General features: G+C 43.1%; 3 protein-coding genes across 3 annotated transcripts; 2 read left to right on the top strand and 1 right to left on the bottom strand.

Annotated features, from left to right (window-relative positions):
* Positions 1–298: 298 nt before the first annotated feature.
* On the top strand, positions 299–3,728 carry ATNIH1004_001850 (uncharacterized protein; the record flags this gene model as incomplete). The annotated part of the gene is made up of 2 exons (XM_033566545.1): positions 299–1,615; positions 1,704–3,728. The coding sequence occupies 2 exons, from the start codon at positions 299–301 to the stop codon at positions 3,726–3,728; spliced, it is 3,342 nt and encodes a 1,113-aa protein (XP_033420747.1).
* A 784-nt stretch (positions 3,729–4,512) lies between these two features.
* ATNIH1004_001849 (uncharacterized protein) lies at positions 4,513–5,641 on the bottom strand (the record flags this gene model as incomplete). Its single annotated transcript, XM_033566544.1, has 5 exons — positions 4,513–4,823; positions 4,899–4,944; positions 5,020–5,104; positions 5,169–5,332; positions 5,384–5,641. The coding sequence occupies 5 exons, from the start codon at positions 5,639–5,641 to the stop codon at positions 4,513–4,515; spliced, it is 864 nt and encodes a 287-aa protein (XP_033420746.1).
* Positions 5,642–7,261: 1,620 nt separating this feature from the next.
* Positions 7,262–14,696, top strand: ATNIH1004_001848 (uncharacterized protein; the record flags this gene model as incomplete). The annotated part of the gene is made up of 6 exons (XM_033566543.1): positions 7,262–8,176; positions 8,235–8,568; positions 8,649–8,727; positions 8,789–12,213; positions 12,284–14,128; positions 14,263–14,696. The coding sequence occupies 6 exons, from the start codon at positions 7,262–7,264 to the stop codon at positions 14,694–14,696; spliced, it is 7,032 nt and encodes a 2,343-aa protein (XP_033420745.1).
* Positions 14,697–21,903: the final 7,207 nt, after the last annotated feature.

Here is a 21,903-nt window from a genome sequence, read left to right as displayed (position 1 = left end):
AGCTAGTCCATACCTATTGGGACATCATGTGAAATAGTCATGACGTGATTGATCCTGAAGATGGCAACACACAAAAACCATGAATACAAATGAATATTCATGCTCATAGAATTACACTTATAAATTCTGACCCAAACCTAAGCGGTGGGGAAAAGGGGAACTTTTCTATGGTAGCAATTCATCCTTAGCACGATCAAGTGGCCGAAGAAGAGTGGATATATACTAAATTCTCGAAAACTTCTGTCTACGTTGATTGTGGTTTTAATTAAAGCACTATATCTCAATTCTCCTTTGCACAATGGTTACATACACTATCTGCCGTACGCCGCCCCAGGCACGATATCTTTCTCATCGATATGCGCGAAAAGCATTGGCTAAAACATCTAAGCCTGAAAAACTGGGACCAGGACAGGAACGTTTATATTCATTCTATGAACCTTCTATGGTCGCGGGCTTACACCGTATATCAACAAAACAAGTTATTGAAATGGCTGAAGACACAAGTCAGAAGAAGGAGCTCGATGATTGGCAGGATTTCATTGTGGTCGCACCACGGTACAAGTTGCCCAATGGCAGTGTGCATTCTGTATATCCACCTCAGGGTCACACCGAAAACGTGGAAATATTGCCGCATGTTGTCCTGAATGATCCCCAGCTTCCATGGGCGAGGAGAGTTGTGAACAACATAGATCCCAAAGACCGTAACAGAGTTCCGTGGCTTGCCATGCTTATCTTTCGACAGGAGGAACTAAGATATCCCAAGGCTACCCAGCAGGGCAACACGTTAGCCGTTACCCTGACTCTGGGTGCTCTTGGAGACCTAGTGACGGCTAGTGACTCGGATTGCACTAGCCCTGTTGTGAAGTCGGACGGTTCAACCTATGATGACGATAGCAAAGACCTTGAGGCGGATTTCATTTTCGTGCCCAAAAACATATTTGATGTCCTATTCAAAGACGACGAGAAGGAAGAGACCCAGACTCTCTGCGACGTCTCACGTTACCAATGGCTTGCACATACGAGGAACATCAACACAATTGGGATGGCTAACAGCGGCATTGATGGGGAAGAAGGAGTCTTCAGCGTTGTTATTTCTCAGCGTGCTGGGCCACTGGACATCACAGAGCCGACAGACTTGGTTGTTCATCTTGTCAGCATTGAGCACGTTTCAGGCATGCCGTATCCGGCACCAAAAGACAGGGTCACTCTATGCAGTCTTGAGAGCTGGTCATATACCTGCCTTCCACCTGACTCATTCAACGTCTACGATGCTTTCCGAAATATCGGTCGAAAAATCGATGGTAAGCATGATGTCTTGCGCATCGATCTAACACAGTTTGGAAAGAGCCTTTCTGGAAAGCAGCTTCCAGACCGCCTCCGAGATCGACTGGTAGACGGCTTTGTTATGACAAAATACCGAACTCAGACAGGAGAGGAGACTGCCGCATGGGTACGTGGTCCGCTGGTGCCGACGTTGGTTAACCACGGCGATGTTGAAACATGCATTTCCCACACTGGCACAGATCTGCAGATTATGGACAGAGAGACGGGCATCATGGATATCACGTACAGTGTGGCTTGGCAACTGGGAAAGGCTCTGGCACTCGCAGATCAGGTATCGTGGACTGAACTCCCCATATATATGGATTATCTCCACCAATTATTATTTCATTACTGACTATTGATCGTATCCATGGATGTAGGGATATACCACAGCACTTGGACGCCTGCGTCTTACCATCAGCCGTGCTGCTACTGACGAAACCAAAAAATCAATTCTCAAGGCTCATGGCTCCTTTCAAGGTCAACACGAAACCCTCTGTCAGCTAGCTGAGTCTATGAAAACGCTAAGGACTCTTCAGGATGCTACAAGTCTCTCCCATGGTCGTGATGCCCGATGGCTCCCATCATCCTTTGTATCAGTTGATATGCCTCGGTGGAGCTCTTGTGTGCAGCAACACTTCCGTGGACATGTGGCTCGTGAGACCGAGCGCCTGACAGTTTCAGCCTCCGACGATTATGTGTACAATGAGTTTAACACACCCCTGAGTCCTGATTGGATGATTGTCCTCTCTTGGATTCTGGACCGCATATACCTGGCTGGAGTCCCAGCCCACTACTACATACCTGATCCTTCATATTTGCCCCAGGAGAGCCTCCGCTTCTTCCACATAGACCGCTACTGGATCGATGCGCTCGTCGATGGTGCACTTAGTGTTTCAAGTCACCTGCGAAACGACGATGACATCCGCCGAGAGCTCAAAAAAATGATCAATAAATATTTGCAGCAAAAGCCAGAAGGATTGCACTATCCTCCGCAGCGTCCCGGATACGGCTTTCTACTTCGCTCCGAGTTGTGCGTCAAATTTCCTGACCTCATCGTAGAAGCATATGCCCGTAACAAGGACGAGCCGGACCCAACAATTATTGTACGACAGGAAAATATTGCCGAAGGGGTGCTTCTTGTTATGTTTGACAAGAAGCCTGGAAGCGATTTCTTCGGAAAATTAATACTCCGTGAACCGCCACACCAACAGGCATTTTGCTGCGGCGAGTCGCTGAAGCCTACATACCTGGAGGTCCTTTATAAGAAGATCTATACCATCCCACTCGAGGAGCAGGCTAAGAGGTCCAATCGTACCAGCCCTGTCGAGACGCTCAAACATTATCCTGAAGGGGGGGATGACAAAGGCGGTTATGAAGGCCCTATATTTACCTGGGCAGAGAACGAGACCAACGTTCATGCCCTTCGTCTCCCCGCATATGTCCAACAAATCCACAATGTCCTCGGGGAAGAGCTGAAGGAAGATTATACTGAGACTGAGCCGACAGCCACACTCTTGGGCATACAGCTCAATCATCCTATGTTGTACCTAGAGATTCAGATGGAGCCCTCGTTGTTTACCACTTCTGATCAAAACAGTGCCGATGATGGAATGCTAGCCGGGTTGAGGATGCTACGCTCTCCTGCATCCCCCCTACCTAAGGCTTGGGACAACAGGCCTGAAGATCAGTTGATCTTTTCATACTCAGCCCCTGTTGACTGGAATGCTCCCTTCGTGGCGTGGGCAGAGGAGTCACCTGGCCGCCAGGAGAATGCTCAAGGACATGATTTTTTCCTTCCGGCCCCCCATCTCCGTCGTCTTGCACTTACAGACAGGGCACCAATAACAATTACAAAACCTCTCAAGGGAGATCCGAGAGATGGAGAAGTAGGGGTAGAGTCAAGAATTGAGAACCTGCTTATGGCCTATAGCATATACTCGCTAGCAGACCCGTCCGTGAAAGACAAGCTGACGCGGAAAAATTTTAAGCAAGATCTCATCTTTTCATCCCGTCGAAACCCAGATAATGATAATTGGATACTCAAACAAATTACTATCTCTTTCCCATACGGTCAGCCCGATAGGGGACGTGCCACGTTGATGGACTTTTACGACGGTCCCGGGGCGACCATGGTCACAGATTTTCGGTTCAATGTTGCACCTACCCTGTCCAAAAACACCGAGGATAAGCTGGTATTTCATCTGACTATTGCGCCCAGGGCTGGCAGTATTGTTATGCGTAACTTGACCAATTTAAGCCTCATTCTCAGCGGCGTCATGCTTGCCGATTATACAAAATGGTCATTTGACAGGGGAGATCCAGCTGTTGAAGTCAACATTCAGGAGATTTTTGTCGATCGCAATCCTCAAACAGCAAAATTTTATTTGCCCCTCAACATCTGATCGAGAAGTGTAAAGGCAGCTGGGAATTGTTTTATAGTCACTCCGCTAGCCTTATATAAATTCGAGTCATTTAATTTTTCCATGATACCAATGTTAGATTATTCGGTGAAAAAGCAAGTATCCAAACAGTCAGTTCCGATTTGTAAATACTTGTTTGTTAGTTTTATTGCCTGTATGTCGGGTTTAGATCGCGATTGACTACGATCCGGGGCTCACACATTGCCTGACGCGGCTGGTGACTACCCCGGGGCGTGTCCCGTAGAAGACCGCCCGGATACAATTGTTGAAAATGACTGTCAAATTCCTTGCAAATGTGAAGTCAATTGCCATACGGCATCGTAGACGCCGAGTACCGTAAGTGCCGACCCTCCGGGGGCGCAACCCCCGCCATGGGCCGTATAGCAATGGTGTATGATTTCTCGGAAACACTGAAATGTCGCCAGGGAGTTCTCGTTTTTCCGGAGATTTCGGACCGTCGTATCCAGATAATCAGCTATGGCATATCCTCTAATCATGACAGTACGAGTATGTACGAACTTCACTTCTCAACTAAAAGTGAGCGTCATTCCACCGTATTAGAAACAGAAGGTAACCAACATATATCATCAGATACTAACTTATTTCACTATTATAAGTTTATTTTTCTCATAGCTTCAAGCATAGAGGGCATCAGTAAGACTGAAGAAATTATAAGAGTCCGAGAAATCCATAGATGCAGAAGACACTAGCCCACCATTTACTGGAGAAAGAAAGGGACAGTGAGATCTCTGCAAATTCAAGTCCTTTATTCTAGATTCTTCCACACAAATTCGTCATAGTCCGAGGGTGAACCATCGGCCTTGTAGTAAAGTACTATACATTTGTTGGAGGGATCAGCCACGGCAGCGAGGTCCGACTGAGAGTCCGCTTTATTTGGCGCCTGGTTGTCGTCCTCGTTTGGCGGGACCGAGGCCGGACTGCTCCATTTCCCATTCACGCATGTGATATACATCAGAACATAGCCACCGGAGAGCCAAAAGTAGTACACAGTTTTGTTGTAGAGACAGGCGGCCAGGGGAGTCGTAGCCAGTGCATCTTCGATTGGTAGCCGTTCCTCTGTTTTCATGGCCATAGTTAGTTTACCGGTTCATATATGAGCTCAATTGGAACTCAGTCTGCAGGTCTACTAACCTCCTCTACGCTTGAAAGTGTTGTACTCATAGATGTACTTTTTACTCTGGTAAATGCAAAACGCAACTGGTCGCGGGCTATCCTTGGGTGTATAATAAAGTGCACACAAACGAGAACTCACGTCTGGATGCGCATCCGGTAATGGTTTCTGCCAGGGAACTTCCATGTCGTATTCGATAAGCTCGGGATCGTTATTTCCTTCTGCCCTATACAAGCGTTAGCAGACTAAATTTAATGGACGCCACTAAGTATGTAGGTATGAATCCCCACTTCAGATAGAATAGCAAAACAGAATCTCTAGGTCCCTCTGATCCTTTGACTGTCGTTCCACAAGCGGCGACGCTGTAATTGGTTGGTGTAGTATTTGGCAATGGATAGTATGCAGGGCTGATCATGCAGACCTTGTGGTCATCTCTAACAGCAAATGCATATTTCTGAGTGGTAATCAGTCGTTACTGCACTAGAATGGTAAAAGCGAGGCTAACCATTTTAGTAGTGGTTGCTTGCGCAAAGGTCCACGAATCTTGGAAAGGAGGGACTTGAGAAGGGACTTCTTTGTTGTCCGTTGATACGCCGACTATTGGTGCCGATTTCGTTACAATCGTTTCCTTATAATTGTCGAGAAGTGCATTGATGGGTCTGAGTTTCATGAGAGAATAACCGTCTTTGAGGTACCAGACAATGATTTCATTCTTTGAGCTCACGTTGAGTGTTGCAGCAAAAGCGATAGCTTTAGAAGGCATGATTGCAACTAGTGGGAATAAAATCTTAACTAGAGACTAAGATGATGAGGATGGTTTTGATTTGTGGCCAACATAAGATTTTGTTTCGAGTATATGTATGTCTTCTGTTTTATGTGATAGCATCTCTGATAAGCATGAGACTGGAGGAAGTGACTGTTATTGTTTACTTGAATTAACGGAATAGAAACAATTGACAATTTGCATGTGAACCGCACCGGGAAGGAAGCTTGCATTTACAACCTTAAGGTGGCTGGCTAGAGAACCTGTTAAGGGAATGTCAAGAACTTGGTCACTTCATTAGAGAACCTGTTAAAGGGATGTCAAGAACTTGATCACTTCATTAGAGAACCTGTTAAGAGGATGTCAAGAACTTGGTCATTTCATTAGTGACGTCATGACTCTTAAAGGGTTATGAAATCATTATCTATCAAGCTAACTTGCATTAAAAGATTTATGATCAAACCGTCATAGACATCAACAAATGGTAATAATAACCTACTTTGTTGAAACAACAGCTAATGCACACTAGGAGCTTAGTATGCGTAAGAAATAGCACTTCTGACTAGCTCGAATATTACATGGCTTTAGATATATACTCCGCAGAGTGCAGTCAGCGGGCCTTCCTCAGTGACGTTTAGCAAGCGGTGGGCTGTCAACGTGTGGTGGAAGGCATTATAAGAGCTAAAAGAGAGCTGATCAAGGTGGGCTTGTCAATAATCACAATGGTAACATATATGCCTAACTTGTGTTGGTGTTTTTCTAACAATGTTACATGATGTTAGCTATATTAGACTGCACGTTGTATGTTGCATACACCAATATCAGCAGTTGACGAGAACATGCACCAATGAAACTTCACAACATATAACGCTCTAGATGCATGCCATTGCAAAGAATTCAGGGTGTTGGATACCAAGCATTTCGGAGTGATATTATATCAATACAGCCACTAAGTTAGATATCATACAGTTTCGAATGCAGTTGTATTCATTCATTAGAGTCTACATAACTCGACCAATTATGGGTACTTTTCGAAAATTGTAAGCCAAAACAATCCGCAAACATCTCGCATTCCAGAATCACTTAAAAAAAAAAATCCAAGAAGAGCTGAGAGGAGACAGCCACATCTCTTGAGAATAACTTTCCTGGAGTAGTAAAATCCGTCAGCCGCGTAGGGAAATTTACCATATCCCATTCTGGACCGACCACTGTTTGGTTCAAACTAATTTCATGATTCCATGATTTTGTATCACTTTTTGGTATGAAGGTACCGGTATGTGAAAGTGTGGCACACTTGGAAGTCTATGTGAAGTATAGCAAGGCCAGGGAATACAAAGGCTGAATGCGAACCGTCGTCTGCAACGTGGTGCTGGGAATTTCTGGTACATAAAATTAATATTAAGTTCATTGGCCGAAACGGCACTTTATATTCGGGCACGCTCGAAACTCCCACGTCCATCCACTCGGGCATATATTGCTGTTTGAAAAATTGTGCACGAGTTTTTGTGGCCAAACACCTTCGTATTATCTTGATTGCTACTCGCCTGCTACTCAGTTCTAACATAGTTCAGAGTCGATCCAGTACCAAGCTGGCATCAACGGATCGATCGTCCTATAACCATGGTTACGTCATATGCAGTGGACTCTTTGCACATCAATGTCGGAGCTGGCGACAGCGCAATCCATCTGTTGGTGGAGAACCCTGATGCGGACAAGCCAAAAGTGATGCGAGCATGTTTAATTGATGGCGGGAAACCTAATAAAGATCCCCCTCAAAAAATCAGGGACACTATCGAGAGGATCGAAAATGAATATGATCTATTTAATCATAAATCCGACAAGGGCTATATGCGCTTTGATAGTGTTGTTATCACTCACTGGGACGACGACCATTTTGGGGGCATCGACCAGCTAATCCAGGGCGATTTTCAAAGCCAGTTCGAGTCATTGAAGGAAAAGGAAAACAGAAACAATGAAGACAAAGATATATTAAATTTACTTAAACAATGCCAGTGCCGCTATTTCCTATATGATTCAAATTCACGTGATGAAAATAAGTATTGCCTTACAACACTTTACGCACCGTACTGGGATGAGAATGCAGAAAATTTCGACACAGACGGCAAGAGGAAGGAGTCAGATCCCAAGAAGTCAAAGCCCAACGATAAGATGGATAACCCCAAGAACTTCATAGGATCTGATAGCAGATTCAGTTTCTGGTTCGTTCTTCGCAGGGGACATGGGCCACTTACGAATAAGGAGTGGAAAAAGGCGAACGTGAAGATTAGCAATCTATGCAATCTTCGCTATGAGCCCAACCAAATTATAGGCACCAATTTGTTTGACAACAGTCACCTGGAAAGCAAGAGGTACCAAGAAATCGATTCTAAAGAAATGTTAGCCCGAGTGATGGAAGGGACAAAAATCGGAGATGGACAAGTTCCTGTTGGCATCTACTGCGTGTCATCTAGAAACTGTGTCATCGGGCCCGAGCCTGAGAAGAAGTCTATTGGCTTCTCGTCCGAGGCCGAACCGGTAAGCGGCATATAAGCTCTCTCAAATCTAGGGTCGTTAAGCTTATTCTACTTATTAGGATATCGGTTCCTTTCTACTTGATGACAATGTGAATAAGAAGAATTACTGTTCTATCGGTGCTATTGTTTTATGGACTCGGCCTGAGCCTACGGCCACGCACTACTTCGCTGGTGACTTGGGGTACAAGGCCGAGGAGAGGATTGCAAATTGGATTGGGGGCCCCGTGACGAATATGAAATTGAGGCAAGCATCACTAATAAAACAGCCACATGCATTGACTCTGACAAAAAGAAGTCACCATGGAGATGTCAAGTGTACTCCTATTCGCATGTTAGACATGCTGTCCCCTGAAAATATCATAATCAGCGCAGGGGCTATGCACTGTCATCCTTGTGAGTTATGCCTAGTTTAGCATTTTGTCCTCTCAAACCAAATCACTCATCGTTCACGCGGCGCGTACACATACATGTAGCTTGGGGCACGCTTCTCTATCTGAATGCGTGGCTGATGAAGAACAACAATAAGGAACCTAAACCAGTCTATGCGACCCGGTTAGTTGCAGTTTGTTTACACTCACAGCATCCCCATTCCCTGTAACTTATAAGTCGTTAGGTTTCCTTACTATGCGCTCATTAATATGGAAGGCAAAAAGAAACCAGGACACAAAACTAAACCAGGACGCAAAACAAAACCAGGACGCAAAACTAAACCAGGACACAAAACTAAACCAGGACGCAAAACTAAACCAGGACGCAAATGCCCAGGAGGCGATTACGCCAAATTCGTCACGGGAGAAAATATACGCGAGGATGATAAGATAAACCCGTTGGCTGATTTTTGGGATAAATTAGAAGAACTATATAAGGATTTGCCTAGCATTACAAAAAGTATACGGAGTCAAGCCATAGCGTGGTATGTTTCTCTTGCACCTAAATTTCAGCATAAGGAAAACGCCAGGCGCTGGCTTGTTGATCAGCTTCAGAAGGCATGGCGGTTCAACCTGAGCCGCATGTTCCGAAACCCATCAGGTATCTCCGCCCAGCAGCCCTTGGACTTGGTTCTTTACATAAAGATCCGATCAAAAAAAGATGGAACGACAGGTCCTCATAACCTCGTTACTGTCGTAAACGTAAATGAAATCGAGCAGCCAGAGGATTCTAGCTACAGCAAACCGAGGAAAGCGGACAGAACCGCAAATTCGAGCAATAATGGAAACCATCCTATGCTCAATGTTGACATCACAGATGACTTGCTCACTGAGAATGAAGAAGATATCTCTGAAGAAGATATCCCTGAAGAAGATATCCACGAAAAAGATATCTCTGAAGAAGATTTCCCTGAAGAAGATATCCACGAAGAAGATATCCCTGAAGAAGATATCTTGTCTAATCAAGCTCAAGTTCAATATCCGGGCTTTTACTCGCCAGTTAAGGCATATCAAAAATATAATCTGCTCTGTTCTATAAACCCCTTCGATAAACCTGGTCCCTGCATAGATGATGGGTATTGGCTAGGATCCATACCAGGTGATGGTGTCACAATAATTTCTGATAAAGGTCTCAAAGAATTTGTGGACAGGCTTCCCTACAAGAGGTTTGGACTCATAAAAAAGCCCGAGGCAAACTCTCGAACACCGTTTCTGCAAAACGAAGAGTGGAACTGTTGGTTTGCTGACGTTTTCTCCTCTACTGTGCATCTGGACATTGTGGCGGAGAGTGAAGGGAAGCCATCAGCTTTTCTCTTTGCAACGAGGTCGCCTGGTGGGAGTACATTGACCTTCGACACACGAGCAGTATGCAAAGCATTCAATATATGCCAAGGCACTGTGCCAAATATGGGAATAATTGATCAGGCGAACACTATGGTCTTTGGATTTGACCCCGATGGTGAAGATGATTTCGACAAACGATCCACATTCGAGGAGCAGGCCATCACTGCCAAATTATCCGACATCCTGAAATATGTGGATTTGGAAAGAATTGCCGAAAATCCTCTTATTAATAAACTTGGCACGGAAAAGACACTGTCCCTGTCCACCAAGGATGGTTCCCGAAACGCTGTTTGGTTTGAACCGGCTAGTGCATATCAAGTGACCCAGCGCCTACAATGGTGCGTAGATTCAAGCCCTCTGCACCAACTTATGCAAGATTGTGGCATCAAACTTGAGCTTGAGGATGTCATGATCGTCACCACTCGCACTACATCGTGGCGGCCCGGTCCTGAAATGGTGTCAAAAGGCATGCTCATTCTTCAGGCGACTGTGAAAGTCCCCAGTTCAGAGCTGGCCCTCATATGTTCCATCAGCCTCAGTAACGACGGGCTTACCCTATTAGTAAGCGCGACCAAGTCCAGCTGGAATGCCTTTGTCGCTTGGCTGGGACGTGTTCTCGAAAGCATCGACCTTTCGCCTGTATCTAGAGCACTGGAAGGTTTAGATTTTATTGGAGATGTGTTCACACCAAGGCGTCTATCGCTAAGCGTTCGTCAGGCCGATGGCAAGACCTCACTACAGGGTTGGATGGTGGATGTGGAGATATCCATCAAGTCTGTACCTATTCTAATATCCTACAGCAGCTCTACCGGTCGGCTGATCGGTCAGCTCTGGCTCGCATCGACGCAAACATCGAAAGAGCTGTTGCCTGGATGGGAGCCGAGCGAGTTTCTCGATCCTCTGACAGAAAATCCAGAATCTGAGCTGAAGTTATCTGAACTGGGCATTGATGAGAAAAGCATACCGGGCGGCATCCCCAATACGATTCGACAAGCCAGGATCGAAATAGATACGCAGACAAAGGCCATCAGAATGTCCGCCATCATCTTCTGTGAACCTCCCGCCCCAGGTCAAGCAGTTCCTCCTATTTCGCTAGATGTGGTGGAACTTGAAGCAAGCTATTCAAGGACAGACAAATTGTCGGTTTTGTTGTTTCTGGCCGCTTCCTTGAACAATCGACAAACTCCAGAAAGTGACAACGATGATGAAGAACCTGATGATGAAAGCTATGAGGCCACGCTAGATGGTACTATCGAGTATAACGGCAGCAACAAGACTTGGAGTTTATCGGGATCTGTCACAGCGCTGAACTTCGGCTCTCTCTACCAACTTCTAGACCCCAGTGCTCAGGACGACGTTGCCGCAGTCCTGGGTTACCTTGAGATAGCGAATCTGGACCTAAATTACAGCTACGAAGGGGGCAAAGGCAGCAAGTTTGAGCTCTCTGGAACGCTCTACCTTGGAAATGTTGCGCTCTCCATGAAATACACTTACGACACTACGGGATGGTATTTATCGGCTGACCTTGATGCCACGGAGTTATCCGACCCCTTAACATTGGGAGACATCCTCGACAGTCTCACCGACAACCACGGCGACGATGCGGAGGCGCTACCGGACTTTATCCTCAGTTTGCCCATAAAGAAAGGGCCCAGCGACAAGATAATCAGCCTTAGCTGTGTCAAGCTGTCCAAGGGAACAGGTCAAGTTGCAGCTACCCAAGCCGATCGCAAGGAGAGCTATATCCTCTTCCAAGCCACTGTTAGCATTGGACCCATTAATGTGAACTTCTCACACTACCGCGACCTCGCTCTGAACCCCAAAAGTCCTCCCAAGCGGGTATTTAGTGTTTCTATGGGTGGACTCCCGAAGCTCACGGTAGACACGCTGGGTGATCTCCCACAACCCTTCGACGAGATTGCGTACCTCTGGGTTCAGGACAAGGGTCAGAAAGGTAACAATACTGGATTAACCCAGGAAGACATTGAACGCATCAATAATGGCAGACCCAACCAGCCGAGCGAAGACTGGCTCTTTTATCGAGATACGAGGAAGCCTGAACAACGGAATCCTACGGACACGGTACTTCCGGCAGGGTCCCATTTTATGGTAATAATGCAATCGGCAAATCAGAAACAAGCGATCCTTGATTATACCATGGGTAGGGAAAAGAAGGGTAGTGTTCCTGCTTGTGGACAGGCAGTCGCTGCGACTGGTGGGAGCAGTAAAGGCAACTCGGCAATGGCCGCGTACAAGAAGGTGGCAGGTATGGAACATAACGAATTTACTCACATCTTGTATTTTAAGGGAAAAACTCAAGGTTAACAGAATCACAGGCGCAATATCGATAAGCGGTGTTGGTATCAAGTATGAGAATAAGAGCCTTTCCGTCCTGCTGGATGCATCGTTCGTATTGGGCCCCATCGGATTCACATTCATTGGGGCTGCCATCAAGATTGATCTAAGCAAAAACACACTTCGGGATATAACACTTGACAATGTTAGCTTTGGATTGTCTGGCCTAGCTGTCGCGTTCAACCAATCACCTGTCCGCATTGGAGGAATATTCGTGCAGCGGACTCAGGGTAATATACAATATTACGCAGGAGGTATCGTGATTGGCCTCGAGCCCTACCAATTCGTTGCTGCTGGAATTTACGGGAAAGTGAATGAACAAGTCAAATACGACACTGCATTTGTATTCGCCAAATTGGAGGGCCCGCTCATCACACTCGAGTTTGCCGAGATATCTGGTATCACTGGTGGGTTCGGGTACAACAGCGAAATCAAACTACCAACCGTTGAAACGGTCCGCGAGTTCCCGTTCCTCCAAGGCACAGATATTAGTGACGACTTACTCGAGTACCTCGGCAAACTGGTAGTCGACGGTAGTGGAGCTTTCGCCATTCGCAAGGGAGCCATGTGGTTCGCGGCAGGCCTCAAGATCAGTGCGCTGCAGATGCTCGACATCGACGCCGTCTTTGTGGTTTCATGGGACCCTTCGATTACACTCGGAATCTTTGGTGTTGCTGTGGCAAATATCCCCAAGACCAAAGGGTCCAAAACAACATTTGCACACGTCGAACTCGGAATCCTGGCGGAGATTGACTTCGGTGCGGGTGTGTTCAAGGTTGAAATGCAACTTGCTCCGAGCTCCTACATCTTTGACCCCAACTGCCGTCTGACAGGAGGATTTGCCTTCTTGTATTGGTTCAATGACAACGTTCCAGAGCGTAGGGGCGAATGGGTGCTTACTATCGGAGGATATCACCGGTCCTTCCAACGACCCGTGTACTACCCGACCCCCCCGCGACTAGGAATACAATGGCAGGTGGGATCCAACATCAGTATCGTGGGTGAGGCGTACTTCGCCGTGACTCCGAAATGTTGCATGGGAGGGGGACGATTGCAGGCATCATTAACGGTTGGCCCTCTGAGGGCCTGGTTCTCGGCCTGGGCTGACTTCCTTATCAATTATATGCCATTCGACTTCATCGGACAAGTTGGTGTATCAGTTGGCGTTAGCTGCAAGGTTGATCTCTTGATTACAAGCTTTACAGTGTCGGTTGAAGTCGGCGCCCAGTTGGACCTCATGGGGCCACCACTGCACGGTCAGGTCAAGGTGGACTTCTGGGTTGTGTCATTCAGCGTCAACTTCGGAGAACCTGCCGAGCGAGACAGCCCACCATCCTTAGACCAGTTCTATGATATGGTGGTTGTATCAGGACACGAGTCGATCGTCACATCGTTGGCGGTTGCTGCAGCTCCCAGTTTACAGGAGAAGAACGAAGATAACCCACACGTCTTCACGTGCCGTGGGGGCATGGTCCAAGACGAGAACAAAGGAGATCAAGTGATTTCCAGAGAGAAGACTGCCTGGGCTGTCAAGGCTGACGAGTTTGTGTTCGCCATCGACGTTCGGTTTCCCTTGACCCACGCCAAGGTGAAACGACCCAAAGAATTTGGAGAAAACTCAGAGGTGCCAGAATGGGAATCCAAAGAGCAAGAAGCTCTCTACGGAAAGCCCATGGAGACCAAGAGTGCTATTGTGTCAAGTCTCACTGTAGATATTATTCCTATGGAGTCCGAATCCGTCCTGATGGAGGATGACAAGCTCACTAGCGAGAACTGGCGGGTCACAGAAATCGTGAAGGACGTGCCCTCGGCCTTGTGGGGAGAATGTAGGTTGCTTTATTTATCCGAAAAGAGTGTTCCCTAGCCTTTATCCATTTTACCTCGACCTATTCCGAACACATTCGAGTTCCCGAAAAATACGCGTATCTGACTTAAACAATGCGCTGCTAACTATTTGCAGATAATGCATCAGAAAATCCGCGCAAGACCGGAAAGAATGACATCCAGTCTTTATTAGATGGCAAAAAGGGCACTCTTTCCAAACTGGTGGGACTGTCAATTCAACCCCCAAAGCCCAAGTTAGCAGATGATAAGATTGGCACATTTGTTGCCGCCAAAGCGATGGAGATGGCTGTCTTTACGGAGAATGAGACGCCCAAGTTTGTCGGTATCAAAGATGCCGATGCTAATTTCTACCCCTCCGACGAGCCTGATCGGAGCGACAAGGTTAAAAAGATCTGGAGAGAAACTCTTTGCAGCGCCAGAAAGGATATTCTCAATGGCCTGGCTGGGGGTTTAGGCTGGAAGACAAGTCTAACGGCCGCGACGCCGCAACGACTAGTTGCCGAGTTTGGGAGTTTTTACATGGAGGATCCGCAGATTTCTTGCCGCTGAAAGAATGAATATAGTACTATATATAACTCATCCACTGATTTCAGTATACTAATGCTGCATATCGGCAAATTAGTAATTCCACTCCTCTATATTGGAATTATTCAGCGCGCTGGCTTTAGTTAATTGTCGACACACCCCCTCAGCAGCTTGCGAGGACATGGATAGTTGAATATCGTATAAAACCAAAATATTGCCTAACTAGGCAAGAATAAGTCTTTCTACATCAGCTAAAACAATCATCTTTATAAATTCTTGATGTCTTTGAGTTGGTAAAGCCTTTGTCATCCCATCAGCAGGCATCTCGGCGGTTGGTGTGACGGCAGGCAAATCAGATGGATAAGATCACATTGAGTCCTATATCGAGAATACTAAAGATGGGGAGGAAAGGAAGAAGGTAGAAGAAGGGCGTTGTCATGGCGAGCGAGGATATGGTGGGAAGCTTCCAAGCCCTAGCCCTGTGCCCTCAGCCCTTCCTTATCCCAATACAGCCTTTATCACCTTATTATATTTATTCTTTTTAATGGTGTACAATTGCATCTCCATTTTCCAATTGTCATCTGGTTTCTTTAGTTTCTTCGGAATCTTCGGCTTCTCTGGAATTGCCGGTAATTCCTCTTTGGGCGTATCAGGATTAATATACTCCCAAACATTGCGTGACTTCACAGTAGATTAAATAAGACAATACCAGGCACGCCAATCATCTCTTTTAAGACGATGGAGACCTTCTTAGCAGCGCTGTTCGTCTTCATTTTGACGTGGATTCTCGGATCAGTGAGTAGCTTCAATGCAACGTGGTCATAAAGCGCAGTGAGAAGTTCTGAATAGCTCCTATTTGAATTAGACGATTAGATTCCATTAAGCAATTTAGCAATAAACCGGGCTACCGGAATTATAACTATCGACCATAAAAATATGCGTATTCACAAGTATCGATCCTCGATAGAATTAGGCCTCTGATTCAACTAAATTACCAAAACATCTCGCGTTTATAAGGGCGAGTTAAACAAACGAAGAATTTAAACTGACTAACATAGGAAATATAAGCGATCCGATGATGTTGTATCGTGGAGTATCATCAGCAACATTTGACGAAGAAAGGTGCTGAATAATCAAATAATTGTTTTTTTGTGTGTGTACCTTATAGTCCGTGTCCCACCCGACTCCCGTTCGCCCCCCGCCCCCCCTGATTCGTCCGCCGTCCGCCCTCCCGCTCCGCCTCGCTTCCCGTCGCTCAAACGAGACAAACAATCCAAACACGCAGGCAAACCGTAACACGCAGGCAAACAAACCGACCGCGCCGCGTGCCCATCCTGCTGACCAGACCGGACTGTTCGCGAGGCACAATTCTCTGAATTCAAGGGGCTCAGGCGAGCTGACTATCTAGATGGGTGACTAAGTGAGGCCACGTGACCATACCGAATATGGTAGGTCCCTAACATTACCTCGCACACATACCTGTTCGGCCGCCGCGGTCGTAGATAGAAGCTCTTCAGCGAGTTCTTTTAGTCCAAATCTATTATATAGGTTGAACCGGCTACTAGCCCGTGACACCGGAGCCCACAACTTCCTGGCAAGACAGAAAACAGCTATAATATACAAAAAGTTTATTGCAGCTTATACTAAAAAAGCACCTACTTGTCTTAGTGTTAAATAATATATACTTCTACGACGATACACACTATTAATATTCCAACTAACTATTGCCAACCACCAACGTTTTAAAATATCAGATAGTAGAGGAAAAGATATATTTCCAGCGCGACTACTACTAAATATTGTAGGATTTTGTAATATTTTATAAAAAATACGCTTAAAACACTAATATTATAGTAAAAAAACTTGGGGGATTGGCATATAATTGTTGTATGGATAGCTATTATCTTAGGTCCTTGTTTAAAAAGGTAATAGACAATCAACAACAATCTTGCAGACCACGGGACGCAGTTGTGTAAAGGGAATATTATTTTTTCTCCTACCAAGAAGTTGTGGGCTCAGGGCCCACAACTTCTAAACTATCTAAGAGTGTCTCCTTAACCTACTCCTTTAGAGTTCTACCATTTCCCTCTCATTCAACATGTAGCCAGACAGACCAGAACAGCTAAAAATACGAGTAACTTTGTTAGATAAGTCATTATTTTTATGCATCCAAATGAGGTTAGTTATGCAAAATACCTGGTCTTGGCAGGTGAGGGAGGGTAAGGGAGGTTCCAGGGAGCAGACGGGATGAAGGTGGGTCTGCCAAGCCGCTGGGAAGCTAAACCATTTTTAGAGGTCATGTGAGGACCCACCTATGAGGGAAATATGTTTGGGTTTAGTGGCTCCTTTCTCTTTCATTCCTCTTACCATCTTTCAAAACATTTTTGAATCTTGGTAACCAGTTTTATACCAGTATTTGACTAATCACCATGGAGCTTGTCTTGAATCTACAGGATGGACTCTTAACTAAAGTCCCCCAGCAAGAGGATGCCCCACTAGAGTCAATACTTAAAGATCTAGCAAATAAAATTACATCGGTAGGTATACTATCAGTATGGTACTAGTTATATACCAGTTACTAACTAGTACTAAGGGAGATTTTCCACGCTATCTTACAAATGGACATCAGACACCACTAATTAGTTATAAAATGGAGCATGCACTTGATGTACCAGAATATCCTCAAAGTAATAAGCAGGGATATACATATATTATCCCTGTAGATCCTTAAAAATTGAAGAATGCTCCAGTACAGACTTTTCAAAAGGTAGTACTGGTAAGGAACTAGTATACCACTGGTAGCTAACTGATATACTAGGTTCAGTATGCAACAAAGCAGCATTACCATGATGTAGAGACAACATGTCCTTTTCTTAGTGTTAGGGCCTGGCAAGCAAAGTATTTTTGCCGTGGATTACAGTTCTATCCCTATCTTTTATCAAGAATCAAAGAGTTTTATTAACTACAAGGTAAATAATAAGCTATGGTCTACACTACAAGCACTCCGAAGAAGTGGTTGAACTAATAGGGGGGGAATAAAAAAAAAAAACAGGTATATAGGTATAGTACTGGTTATTTACTAGTTATATATTAGTTTTCTACCAGTTGTACTTTTAACAGGATACTGTACTAACATATATTAGGAAGTACTATGGTATTTTAAAAGCATTTCGTCGTGGAACTATATGCCGCCAACAGAATTTAACCTGTCGACCAGTAGTTATCACTATGTCTGAGCAGGTAAGTCTTTTTAATAATAGTTTTACACTGGTTTCTAACTAGTTTTTAACCAGTATTAACCTCCCTCAGGAACACGTTCACGTGTTCTTGCTTGTATTAATTGTTAATCTGGGCCTAACGTAGATGACCATATAATCAAAAATCTTGAATTTTCTAATAATACAGATATTAATCTACTAGTCAGTCTGATTAACCAGCGTGTCCATGATAATATTGAAGAGTGTGGAGTAATAGATGCAAATATAATATAAAAAATAATTATGGTAAGTAGCTATTAGTATACTACTAGTATTATACTACTTACTTACTAGTACAATAGGTTTTGATCACCCATCCGGACCTCAAAAGCTTATCCATTTGGGTTGTAAAGTGGTGTTTAATCTTATTATTCCAAAGAATCTCTATAAATACCCTTATATACTCCTAACATCACATGGAAAGCATGAGCATCCTCCTCCACCACTAATAAAAGCACCACCAGAGCTTATTGCAGATATTAGAGAATTAATCCAAAGTCTGCAAAATCCAGACCTAACACTGTGTAAGTATACTCTATTACTTACTAGTATAAAACTAGTTTTTAACTAGTAACTAACTAATTTCTAGCTTCATTTCGGCGCAGTCCAGAGCTCCAAGCTCTATGCCAGAGATATGATGTTAATTATATTACTGATTTTTATTAAAGCTTTGTAAATATGGATCGCTTTGCTCTTATTATTTAAAAAGCAAAGCTTATTCTCTATACCCAGAAGGACAGGGCCTTATGGGCTTACAGTGGATGAGAAACCAAAGGCCAGAAATAAAAGTATATTATCAGTATAAAACTAGTTTAGAACCAGTTGCTAACCAATTAGGACTATGTTCGAGAGGTCTTTCAAGATGGGGATACTATTATAATAATATGTGCCCTGGACTTACAACTCTATCTTCTTTAATCTGTCTCTTTATTTGAGATAGATATGGGATGGAAGCGACTACATTTAAATAACCTTAAAGAGGTTGTATTTGCGATCATATCACGAGATTATAGAAAAAAGTAAGGTGCCCTACTACTAGTACATAACTAGTATATTACTAGTAAATAACTAGTACTAACCAGTTAAATCTAGTTATTACTTTACTTCGTGTTTTTATCAATCGTCAAGATGCTGAAGGGTATTAAATAATATTTACTAAAGTATCTCAGCTTCTTGAACAGGTAATAGGACAGCCTTTAAGATTTAAATATCTTCATGGCTCAGGAATTCGAGTATTATTGCTGATATAAACCTAATTATAAATAATAAGCTTTGCCGTACATTAGCCATATATCTAAGAGACAAAGAAGGGATTAAATAGGATTTTATATATTAGCAAATATTTTATATTAGCTATGTTATTAACTTAGCTATACAAGCCTTCCTGTTTTAAAACATGATTAAGTTTGAGTAACTTAGCTTGTATAATAAGGAGGAAGCAATAGGAGAAGTAAAGGGTAATAAAATTAATAATATATAAAAACAGGCTATATTTTATTTAATAAGGCCACTTAGAAAACTTTATAATATTGTGACACATATTCGTGGTTTAGCTAGTTGTACAAAGAAGTTTAAAGATCTGGCTCGGAGATTAATTCCACTTAATAACTGTACAAGATAAAATAGCTGGTATTATATACTTTCTGTGGCTTTATAGTATAAAGGTACTATAAATAGCTATATAAAAAAACTTTAATATTTTTTAAATAGAATATCTAATTTTAGTAAACTAGGACAAGCTTCATATAACAAGTAAATTCCTAAGTCTTTTTAACCAAGCAATACTGTAAACTTAAGGAAATTAAGTAATAATTAATAATATACTTTTTATTATAAATATTATTATAAAATATTTTAAAAAGGTTTTAGTAAGTCTACTTTTTATAAAAAATATAATAAATTACTATATTAATTACTATATTAATTATTATATAATGTTGGAAATCAGGATGCCTAAGGCACCTTCGTATATCCTAGTTCCGTAGGGATCTGATATATCGCACGCAAGGGGCTAAAGGACACGTAAACATAAGAAAGCGTTTATCTATGCTTCCTCTCCTAGATAAAAGAAGATACTTATCATGCGATACTAGATCGCACCGATAGTTTTAATATACTATCCAGTCACCGCTATCCTAGCACCTCACAACATAGCTTCTTCCCCGAGATTCTCAACAGGTTATGAGCCCGGCTGCGCGCTGGGTACCACTGAGGTTGTAAAAGCTAGCGAATGGTTAGGCCTAGATAAGTCCGCAGTAAACAAACTGCGAAGAGTTATCGTTAGTGTTGTTAGAGGGCCCTGACTTCGGTGATAGACTGCGAAGCTTGGAGTTTTGATTAAAGGAGGTTATATTCCCTTATTACTAGCTAGCTCTCGCGAGGACGTGATATTCCCTCGAAGCGTTTACTAGCTAGCAAAGCCTATTGCAGTACGCGATTATACTACTAGAATAATAAAGAGGTGTTCGCACCCAGATGCTCTGCACTGTTTAGTTACTAATAAAGATTGCGAAGTTAGACGTACACAGCGTCTTAATAAAATAAAAAAAGTGCACAAAGGATATTCTAGTGGTTTTACAAAAAGAACTAAATACTATATTTATCTTGTTATTATTTCACTTTGTTACTCCTAATATCTAATACGTACAACTTCGCCGAACTACAAGAAGTTGTATTATTAATTATAGAATCAGACTTACCTAACTCGCCCGCCGGAAACTGTGGTCTACAACCCCCTACTACACTAGTTCCAGAAACAACAACAACACCTGCATTAAACACGACCTCGTAGGTTTAATCCGACTAAAATAAGAATAATACTAAAAGGCCTTCCACGACCGATACTTTACCCCTTCGAACAATATCCGATAGCGTAAACCTAAATAATATCCAAAAAATAGTTTCAAAACTGTCGAAAAATAATATAAATTAATAGTTTAATATTTTTAAAAAGCAGTAAATAGCAAGAAGCTCTGGTAGATTATTACAGGTCCTAAATAACTAGACCGACATGCAAACAGAGCTATTACTATTTTTATTTATTAACTTGTTTTTAATAGTAAACACAACCTCCTTAACCAGTACAATACAGCAAAGAAGCAGTTTAAGGCTTTAAAAAGAAATAGCAATTATTACAACCTGGTGTTGCGCGAGAGAAACTAGCTAAATTTTATAGCTACCGCAAACCAGAGGATATTTCTATTCGGGACGCCCACGACCAGCTTCGCAGAATAATATAAAAACTACGAGCGAGGCTACTATATATACAAGAAGCTTTAAATAAAAAGATAATATTTAATTAACTTCTTGCATCGCTCCCGGATAAATATAAAGCAGTACAAGATACGCTTAATACCCAAGGAGTTTTTAAAAAGATATTAATAATGCCCTTGAAACACTGGAAAAAAAAAAAGGATAAGTTAAAAAGTGCGAAAGTTAAGGACACACACCTAGTTTAAAACTACTAGAAAGGTTAAAAGGGATTTTAACGCTAATAATATAATTGTAATTATAGCTATTTAAGACACCAAGACGCACGCAATTAAAAATATAATAAAAATCTTGTTAGTAATATAGCACCTCTAGTAAAAGCTCTAACTACAAGCCAAGAAAGCAATCGCACCGAGCTGCTGCTAAAAAAAAAAAAAAAACCTTGTTATATTATATGTGATGACAAACACCCATGGGATAAGTGCCTAGATTACTCCGAACTTAAAAAGCTATGTATAAAACTTTAAAAATACTATTAAAAAAATAGAAAAAGGCACATGCATATAACACAGACTTATAATCTAGCTCCAAGGGGAGAAATCAAATTCAGCACCTAAATTATCTTAATCAGACCCAGATTCCAATTTTAACTTTAATAATAAAAGGTGTACCTAACATAGCTTATAAAAAGCTTTTAAATTCGCCTATAAAGCTTTATCAGACTTAACTATATTAACTAACAAGGAATTCGTTCCCTGCGTTAA

Source organism: Aspergillus tanneri, assembly GCF_003426965.1.
Source record: "Aspergillus tanneri strain NIH1004 chromosome Unknown AapTan_10_pilon_pilon_pilon, whole genome shotgun sequence".
Classification (NCBI taxonomy): Eukaryota; Fungi; Ascomycota; class Eurotiomycetes; order Eurotiales; family Aspergillaceae; genus Aspergillus; species Aspergillus tanneri.
The sequence above is the reverse complement of the archived record's forward strand: the minus strand, read 5'-3'. Positions and strand labels throughout refer to the sequence as shown.